Source organism: Python bivittatus, unplaced genomic scaffold (assembly GCF_059951505.1).
Source record: "Python bivittatus isolate LINGU-HERP-01145 unplaced genomic scaffold, Pbiv_v1 ctg000700_np1212, whole genome shotgun sequence".
Taxonomy (NCBI): domain Eukaryota; kingdom Metazoa; phylum Chordata; class Lepidosauria; order Squamata; family Pythonidae; genus Python; species Python bivittatus.
In genome coordinates this window covers 22,383,620-22,394,516 of record NW_028277098.1, presented here as the reverse complement: position 1 = coordinate 22,394,516, position 10,897 = coordinate 22,383,620, and the positions used below count along the sequence as shown (strand labels likewise).

Below are 10,897 nucleotides of genomic sequence, written 5' to 3'. Positions count from 1 at the left end.
TTACACGACTGTATTATATGGACTGGAGTTTTGCAAATCCTTCAAAAGAGGTCCTTCGAAATGCAAAGGAATCACATTGGAAATGAAGTGTCTTTTCCAAGGTCACTTGCTCCACTTTACCTCTGCACACTCTGCAGCTTCTGAAGGAGCCACCTGAACCTAGAAAAAGAGGTAGCTCCCTTAAGGTTTGAAAACTTCTGCATGTTACGAAGCACCTTTTTCAAATAGGGCACAGCCCGATTATGAACTAATGCTGCATTTTAGTATTGCCACACTAATAATTAGCTGAATTCAGCGACATCTTTCTAAAGGCATACAGGTGTCAAATGCATACCAAGACATTTCAGTTGGATTAACTGCAATTTAAACTAGAAATATGACATATAGATGTAAAAACGGCCTTCTCTTGATGTTCATGTACTGAATTTTCTAATTATTTATTCCATATCCCACATTCTTAAATGTCTTATTTGGTATCTTTTGATTTTTTAAAATGTATCTATTATAGACATTTGTAACATTTAACATTTTTAGTGCTACGTCTACTAGTCCATACATGGATATCAAAGAGTGCATTTATTGAAGTTACTGCTGCACTTTTGGGCAATTGATTCTTACACCGCAATTCCTCAAATAACAATAACAACAACAAAAAATCAGCAGATTGAAACTGTTATTTGATCACCATAATTCTTGGGTGGGCTGACACACACACACACACACACACACACAGATAAACAACACTTAGGAGTTAGTAATACGTGATCTAGGATTAAACTTTATCCTTGTCTTTCACAGAATTTATTCTTTGAGGCAAGAATTGGCTTGTTATACATGCTTGGGATTAACTGTAGCTCTTAGGGAGACTAGGACCACAGTAACAAATTGTCTCCATCTGCTAAAATCGCATGTTGTCAAATCTCATACAGCTCTTATGAACTTCATATTAGTTCCTATCTTAATCCATGTTACATACAAAAGTCAAGATGGGATGTGTAATGGTTAAAGCAAAAGAGATATGTACAATTCTTTGATACAGGGATACCACCTTTTCAGTTGCCAGACATTGTCAAGCCTGAATATAAAATAAATATTTAAGAATAGCCCATGTATCATTAGTTCATCAAATAGGACAGGATTTCCATGAACTCAACCCTGAGTTTTTATGTTAGAATTTTGAATTCTAAGAAGATCCATCTATCACATGGAATCTCAGCCACTTAAAAATTATTTGATTTGGGGTTTATATAGACATCATCTACGAGTATCACTCTTATAGCATTGATGACCTTGGTTTATATTATGAAGGTGGCGTGATAAAACTATCTATGGTTTACATATGCACATTCCTCTATCATCTCATGTCAAAAAGTTCTTCTGTTTTTGTTAGTGCTTAAAAAATACTGATTTGATCCTCAATTATACCAAAACATAGAAGCATTTGCCTATGATTGGAATTGTGCATCATCAAGCCATATTAACTATCCATGCATAAAAGGTGACATGCATATAAAGACATTAGCGCTACACACGCATATACTTCATGGGAAACCTGTGCATTAAATTTATTTCCAGACACTTTTCAAGCCTTTGTACATTTATGCAGATTGAAAGCATCTTTCTTATAAGTAAAATTAGAATATGAATGGTTGGATTCCATAAATAAAATTTCTATGTTGGTATAGAATAGGTGTGTGAATTTCCACAATTTCTGTGGCTAATATTAGAGGTTCTACTGTATCATCTGTCACTTGCTAAAATTGGTGCCTATCAAGGATAAAACTTTCTTAATGATAATAACATAAGGACATCTTGATTGAAGCTGGTCAAATCATAGTCTAATTAAACCGAAGAACCAATACTACCATTTTCTAATATTGAATGAATGAACTCAGTGAATGTTACCTTTGGTTCACTTTATTTCTATTAGATGTCTAGTCATATACTATATAGTGACTAAATAGCATCAACTTTTGACTGCAACTACTATGCATTTGCATCATTGCATTGGTATTATTTGTATATACAAACAATGTTGCTTCCCTGTTCCCCTAGAATTTAGGCTTTATTTTACATCTAATAAACTTTTTATGGGAAAGAACTATTAACATTCCTAGGGTTATTAGTAAAGATTATCCTGCCTTCATTTGCTGGAGAAACTGGAGCCTGCAGAGAAAAAAAGCCCTCTTAAATTCCCTTTATAAACAAGTTCTCTAGCTCTGCTGAATGCTTTAAACAAGACATCCTTGTTGAAACGGCAAATTGTGCAATTTCTCAATTATCTTCTTTCTACATCTCCAGTGTGTTGAAAAGTATGCTTTCATCTCCCAGCATTTCCTGTATTTAAGCTGTGATGACAGGGAAAAAGCAGCTTTAATCAACAAAAAAATAAAAATTGTATACTACTAAAAACAGACATAGTAAACTTTTTTGTGAAAGCAATCCTATTTTCTAGAATTCTTTTTCCCTCAAGGATAGCCATCAGCGATGGAATGTCCTGGGGGTTGAAGGGTTTTGTTTGTTTTTGGATAATGCCACTTCAGATGTTGGATTATATACATTTATTCTTTTGCATTCAGAAAGTTGTCTTACATAGAATGAATTAGCACGTACTGGAAAATGATAGCAGATATCATATTGGAAGATAAGTGGATATTATAGTTAATAGCAACAGAAACTGAATTATTGTTGCCAGTGAAAATATGGAAACAGAGTTGGCATCTGGGTTTATGGTAGAGAACGGTCCTCTTTGACACAGTTTTTCATCAGCTGATGGACACTCATACTGACCTGCCACTTAAGCGAGGTGGGAGGAAAGCATCAGTGTCCAACACAGATTGTATATCACTTTCTTACAGTAAATTACTTCTGCCACAAATCTAGGACTCTTGGGGGTTTTTTTTTCCTCCTTTACTTTACTTACTAATGTTGGTTGAGAACTGCCTGATTTAAATTTTACTTGTAAACTTCTGCTAATGTCTGAACAGATAAAAGCTGTAACACGTATCTTACCTGAAATCTAAGACTTTTTTTGTGGTGAATGTTCAATAGAAACTAAAATCACATAAATATCTGGAGCAATTTGTTTGTCTTAGGCATAGTACTTGTATGTACTATGTACTTCTACAATAGTATCTAGAAAGTGAATATATCACATGGAATAGCATTGGTTTAGATTGATGGTATGTCTGTATTTTTAAAGTTGCCTATATTTTTTTTTTTTTGCCTAATCTAATTATTAGCAGTTTCAGGGTTTAGATCTCATCTTCTATCATCCCCATTCACCTCAGCCAAGAGCAGTTTGGTTGCCTAGCTATGAACTGATGTGAAAATTGACAGATCTAACCTTTTTGATGGACGAAAGATTATCAGAAGATGATATACCACTTGATTAGAAAGGACAAAAGTCTATGGGCAGTGGAAAATAGTCTGAGATCTCCCATAATTATCAATAAAAAACCAAAAATGGCTATGTTTAATTCAGTAAACAAAGAAATAAAACCAATCTTTTCCTCCTGAAACTGAGGATCAATAGAATTTTATAGCTTGGCTCTTTCAACTCCATTGGATAAACTGCCAATGCATGACAGGGAGTGCTTTAACATACTTTGAATGTGTTGTCTGAAAACAACACACATGGTGCTTAGGTCTTTTAACAGCAGGTACGTGTGTGTTTCAATCAAAGCCTGCTTGGGTGATGATCCCAACATTCTAAAATGGGTCCTAAAACATGCCCCATCAGAATTTTGATTCCCCTTTCCTGTTCCAAATAGCAAAACCTATGCTTCATATTCTGAAAACTCCTTGCATAAACTGTCATTGATTGGATTCCAAATAGATTTCTCCTGCTTACGTTTTACTAGCTGTGCAGTTCAATGCCAAGTATTTACAATATAAACCTGCCCTCCGCAAGCCTGCTTTATCTCCCGTTATGGTAATAACAGACCAAAGGGGACTTAGATATTCATCAACAGTTTTTGTGTACTGAGATCATGAACATTGTAACTCAGCAAAGCTATTGAAAAGTTTCTCACATAAAACGCTTCCATTAATTATCCCCAAAACATTCCTATCACTCTGCTTACTGGTTAAAAAAACAAAAACTTATGTGTGCATATACACACCCACATACATACTTTTACATATGTATACATAAAAACACATACACGTGTGTGTGGTGTAATAGCTTGGAAGAACTGATTTTCATGTCTAAGGAATGTAGTAGTGTGGGTGAAGAAGAAACAAAAAAATGGTTATGTCAGCCTTTATATGTTGCAACCAGAGACCACAATGTTCTAGTTAGTCATAAGATATAAAATGTCAGTTACTTTTTAAAAAAATCCCTTTAACAATCACTGTTAGGCCAGGTACTAAATGAGCAGTTTAGTCACACCCCTTACTGGCAACGACAAGTTGGTACAACAGGTGCAATCAGAGAAGCTTTTGTAAATTACTATCAACCCGCTTAATATACTGGCTGGGTTCAAAGATTACACTGAACTATGGTTTAATGTTTGATGAAATAAATCCCAATGCCTGAGTTCAAGCAACATGGAAATAAAACCAAACAAACCACATTACAGATTAGCACAATGTGTGAAATTGGTTACTGTGCCTTTAAGGATTAGAGCAAAATACGTTCTTAGCATGCAGAATATATACACTTTCCAGGTTCTAACTTCCTCTTACTTCTGGTTTTTTTTACGATGAAGCAAAAAACAAAAAACAAACAAAAACAGGAATTGGGATCAGACTGGAGAAAAAAGTGGTCTTGAAATAGAGCTTTATTTTACAGTAGGTTCTTGGTTCCCTGTTGACTGGATCCCGTGTTAGAAAGTTGAAAAACAGAAGGCATGCACACAGAAATTTGGACTCCATAATGTTTGTAATTTAGGCCTGATGCAATAAAATGTGAAATCTTGTTTCATTTTAACTGGGATCAGCCCCTAAAAATATGAAAGACGAACCACTATATATGGCAATCAACTGTAGAGTTGTAAAAACTTTTCATATGACACCAATTAAAAAGAAAAACCTAGGTGGTTATATGTTTCAATTTTATTATTCCAGAGGCACTTATATAGAAAAAACCTTACATATGCCTTTCCTTCTAATTGACTTTACAAGCTATAAAATATTGAAGTACAGCAATTATTTCCCACTGAAACAAGAGTCTCTTGGGATCAACTACAGTTTGAAATGTTACCACGCTAATGGTATAAGATCTTGGTATAAGATATGGTGATGCTTCATTCTTGCTGACTTTTACATCATACCAAAATTTCCAGTTTAATAAATCATTAACAGTATCAATCAAAACACATGACCATAACAAGACCATCATGGCTGATCTGTGGATCATTGTGCATAACAAGATTAAAAGCATAATCTTAAAAAAGCTTCTCCCCTTGAGCACTGCTCCGGTTACTTTTACCTTCATACTAGTTTTCTCATGGGGCAGACTGATTTTTGATGCACTCTTGATAGACGTATGAAGACTGGAGCTTAATGAAGGTCATCTAAAATCCCCATGTCCCCTTAGCTTCTCATGTAGCACTGAAGTAAATCAACTGGTATCGTCAATTAAGAGCTACCGAAGTTCATCAGCTCCATCTGATAGACAACATTTAAAAAATTGTGCCCAGTGGGTAAAATTCAGTAGAGAGTTTCTATAAGCAGAAATGTTTTCTGTTCACAGAATATGGGGTTCTCCCCAACAGCATATATCTCTCGGAATCTGCTCCTAGATTCAGAGAAGATTTTAGGGATGTGGCTGAAGGGAGCTGAAGAACAAACAATTAACCCTGCTGCACAAACAACATTCTGCTTCCATAATGTTGCATTCTATTAAAATGTTGGTATTAACTAATCCTGGATTTTCTACAAAAAGTGCTACATGCATAATGGGATTTTCTAGTTAGTAACCAAAACACACACGCCATCATTACTATTACTCACTTTTAGCCCAGATTTCCCTGTAAAAGAATATACGTATTTTAAAAATAGCAGTTTTTTGTAAGAATTTCTGGAGAAAGCTGGTCTCAGTAGAATAGCCATAAAAAGGAGAAAAAAAAAAAAGCGGGGGGGAGGGAAGATGATATATGGAAAAAGAAGTTTTCCCTAGAAGTATAGCAAGCAAATTAATCTCAGAGCTTCATTTACTTTTGAAGTCAGATTTCTGTCCAATCTGATACAACCATTCCAAGCAACACATCTATGCTAAATTGATGTCATACTGACATTGTCTGGAATGGTTGTTTCAGATTATGATATGCCCTGATAGATTATGATATGCCCTGATAGATTATGATATGCCCTGATGCATCGTCTGTAAACTCATATCAGCTAGTATAACCAATCTCAGCTTTTAGGACCCCCCCCCCACAAATAATTATAAAAAGGCAATTCTTTGTTAAATATGAAATGGCAATAAACTGAACATAGTTATTTAACATTATTTTTGCATTTCTCCAATAATTTATCCTAATCTAGCTCTCCACTGATTTACCCGGAATACATGAAAATAATGGCATTTAGAAACACTAACTTTTGGGAACAATACCACACTTGATTAGCTCTTTGGAAGTTTGACAAATTGCAGATTTCCTATGAAAGAGGGATAATTAATGAATGATTAATTATTAAGAACACATCCTGATTTTAAGCAAAAGGGAAAAAAACAACAATCACATTTATTTTGTATGTAGTGCATGCCATCATGTTAAGTGCATGTAGATATTATATTATAGGGACAAAACCATGTCATACAGCACAGCTTTTAAGGAATTCTTATAAAATGAACGGTAGTCAACTGCACAGAGAGACTAACCAACTCACATCTGCCAAACCCATCTATGTCACTAAACCTGGACAATAATTTATATTCATCTTAAGCAACTATTACCACATGCCAGTTTCGAAAGTGCTTATTTATAGGAAGCCAAACAATTCAAGTACTGTAAATTAGTTCTGAAAGACTGAACTGTTCCTTGGTGACTCTGAACTACTGTGTCTCCAGCATTACACATTTTTCATTATTTTTAAAAATCACACATCACAGACCTACATGCCAGGTTGAAAAATGTCCAGTAAGCAAATATCTTCTCTGAAAAACCCAAATCCTTGTGGCAGATATGTAAGGCATTTCATTTAGAACCTGCATGCTACTTCCTACAGATTACAAAGAGATCAGACCTCTCGTAAGTGAGAACGTCCATGATCTTTATTTCAGAACAAGGATTTTGGTTCCTGTTTTTTTAGTTTTGCTTTCTTTCCTCTTTAATTGTTCCGTTCTCATTCCTCTTATTTGTCCTTCTGAAATTGGAATATAAAGGCCAAATGGAATATTGTTACTTTATTTGTGCTGAGCTGGAAAAACAAATGGAAGGATCGAATCAAAGAGCAGTGAGCAGCAATGGCCACAGGATACTGAATTCATCTCTTTAGAAAGGAATTCTAAGGGTCATTTCTCCCATCAATCCAGCATTGCTGCGAACAGAAGGTCTCCACAGCCTTGGCTAATGGAAAAGCCAACTAACCTGTACAATGTTGCAGTAATACCGTAAGTCCTAACCTGAAAAGAGTACATACAATGAACTGATATATTAGGATTTGATGTAGAAATTCATGTCTATTGTAATGGGCAGAGAAGAGGTAGTGAATCTAATTTTAATAAGGGCCTTCCCCAGAGGAAGTATGGTCAAACAGAAGTCAAATTAGCTGACTTCAGACTGTGTACATCCCAGGATGAATCAACATTACAGTGATTTAAGCCCAATTTAATTTAGGCAGATTAAAAACAACACAAGAATAAGAACATTCTTAGAGCATATTAATAATTAAACCAACATGAACACAAATTAGTAATATTCTACATAATAGTAAATGTACTGACAACTTGTTATCATATTCCTAGTAATCAGTTTAAAGAATAAGTCAAGCAGCTTTGCTATATCACAATGTACACTGCCTTTCCATGTCCAGTATTGTTAACAGTCATGGTTGCTGATGGGGGGGAGGTTATGAACCAAACTCAACTGTCTCTTCAGTAATTTTCTTGAATTCATAGTTTCCTCTTCCATCCATGTGAAGATAAAACTGAGGAGATAAGAAAACAGAATTAGCAAATGTGGATGTTAAAGTGTAAAATAATTCATCTGTTTGAATAAGGATCATCTACAGGAATTCATATTCATACATCTCCTCTGGGAAAAATGTGCACTCTGTAAAATATGCACATTTGATCACCATCTGGTGGCCATAATAATTCATCTAGTGACCTAAGCCTTATCCTCCTAACTCCAAAGATGTATTCAATGTTTTTATTAGTGAAACTCACAAATTGTTAAACAATAATCCTGAATTCTTCAAAGAGTGATTAGAGACAATGGGCATTAAACCAAGTGAGTTATAAAACATTCTGACAAAAGTAACATCTCTTAACTATTAAAAAAAGTTTTCATTTTATTTATGGGCAATCACTATGGGCAATATTACAGAAAAATCAACAATCTTTTTTAGTTATCCATGAGCTAAATAGACAAGATTCAGAGAAGTATAAAATTATACTTTATAAAATATAAAACCAAAGGGGGAACACTCTTTCGTTACCCCATACTAATATATAGATATAGCTTTGAAATGGAGTTTCCACTGCAGTTGTAAAATGTTATATGACTCTGAACCTAGAAAGAAATTTAGAAGAAAAATCTAATTAAGATAGCAGAGCTTAAGCAACCCCCTGCCTCTATTCACTCAAAAATTAGGGGAAAATATTCAGTGTATTTTTCCATTTATTAACTTAAAGTATCAATTTCGAAGGCTGCCCACTCGCCAGTGACACTGGGCAGCTCGCACAGAGTTAAAAATAATATAGTACACCTTTAAAAAAATCATAAAAAATGGCAGTGCCAAGAGGAAAAAACCCACAACAACTAAACAATACAATCTCAAATTTTCAAAAGCTGGTTCATGCAATATCCCACAATACAGATGGGAAGAGCCAGATCTTTAAGGTTCTCATAAGATCAGGACCATACAGATCTCAAGGGGATACTGTTCCAAAGGCCAGGTGCAGCAACAGAGAAAACATGCCTACTGGATCCCATAAGATGATATTGTTTAACAGGTGAGATCTGCAGCATGCCAACTGTATTGGATCTTATGAGACATTCCAGTGAACATTCAGGCCTGATACCATGTAAATATTAATCTGTTTAAAAGGTGGGTGATAAGTGATCATATTTTCTTGGAAAAATAAAGGACAAACATGAAAAAGGGGCAAATCTGAAAGAGGTTCAGAAGGATAAAAAAACTGTTTGTTTATAACTATGCTCTATAAAGGAAAATTCAAGAGCAAAACCAAGAAAAACTTTACAAAAATGCTTAGTCTAATAAAAACACCTAAAATCAAATAGCATATGTAAATTTATTTTAAAAGGACAAGTCAACTTCCGTATTTTTCACATGAATATGAAAGACTGTGCATTAAGTGGTACCATCTGTAGAGTAAAAGTTAAATGACCAAAATAAAGGACAAAAGTGAGTTTTTGAAGAATACATAAATCTGAAGGACAGCTTTCTGAAATAAAGAACTGTCCTTTATAATAAAGGATGTACGGTCACTGTAGTGATAAGGAATAGCAAGGGAGTTGTACTGGATGCTTATAAGTAAATAAATACTCTTCAAATGATTTATCTTTAAACTCAATTCTGATTCCCCATTTACTGACAAATTTGAGGTTGACTCTATGTCTTGTTTTTATATACTGGAAACTGCCTTACAGAATTTTAAACCTAAAAAGCAGCCTGAAAGCTCTTAACTTTTCTCAGGCTAGGCCTATTTCCTCTCTGACAGCCATCACAATCAGATATGGAATTACCAGCTTTCACAAGGAATGCCACGCAAGCAAGCATGCAGGCTGGTGAATATACATGACCGCTTGTGCCATATACCTCCAGTGCCAGCTAACTGGGTTTCTCTGTTGGCTGTGGAAAAGTACGGTCCCTGACAGACAGTTCTATCAAACAATTTATGTAAGTTCTAGAAGATTTTAAATGGGGTTACAGGCAGCTGCGGGACCTCCAGGACTGAATCACAGAGACCGCGATGAGGACCTACTGATCTGAAATGCTGCAGCCAGACACTTGATGTAGGCCATATGTAGTAAAATATATACAATACTTATTAAAACAGTTATAATTCAAGCTAATTTCTAGGCTCAAAACTTTATGATTTGAGACTGGAATATTTAAGGAATAAGTCTTTTGCATGATTGTGACCCTTATTTCAGATGGTAGGACCGCCTATGTACATTATTGTTCTCAATCAATCAATCAATCAATCAATCAATCAATCAATCAATCAGTAACATACCAAGCTGGTCTTACTCCCTTAGTAAGCATTTGCATTGTGAAGTATGGATTTTACACACTAGAAAAAAACAGTTAAATAAAATAAGTCTTACATCATGGTGCTTCCAGAGTGATTTTCTGTGAGAAACAGTGAAGAGAGTGATGCCAACCTGAAATGCCAAAACATAGTTTAAGATTATAATAAGCTTTCTGATGCTAGACATCAATCAGGACTGATGCACACAAACAATGAAAAAGCCAACCCATATACGATCTGGAGAAAAATAATCCAATTTTCCAAAGTGCTCCTTTTTCTAAAAGCAGCTACTGGGAGAGGGGACTATTTGGAATAGGGTTACAGTGCTGGACTGAAACCTTTTGCTGTGTTTGATTTCAATGATGCATAATTTTCTTCTGTAACTAACAGTTTCACTATAATATCTGTATGTTTTCCCTACAATAAGTAACAGCAGATTGGAGCAGAGTGATTTGGAACAGGGAATCTATATGGGAAGCATAAGATTTCACTCCCTTCTCCTAACCC

The 10,897-nt window shown here is 35.0% G+C and overlaps 1 protein-coding gene across 1 annotated transcript in view; it reads right to left on the bottom strand.

Annotated features, from left to right (window-relative positions):
• Positions 1 to 3,182: 3,182 nt before the first annotated feature.
• The window catches only part of ABCD3 (ATP binding cassette subfamily D member 3), a 48,788-nt gene continuing 41,073 nt past the window's right edge, over positions 3,183 to 10,897 (bottom strand). The window contains exons 22-23 of the mRNA XM_088153087.1: positions 10,467 to 10,523; positions 3,183 to 8,097 (exon numbers count right to left, since the gene is read on the bottom strand). Coding sequence (XP_088009213.1) covers positions 8,020 to 8,097; positions 10,467 to 10,523 — 135 coding nt within the window. The 3' untranslated portion in view covers positions 3,183 to 8,019. The remainder of the gene's footprint in view (positions 8,098 to 10,466; positions 10,524 to 10,897) is intronic.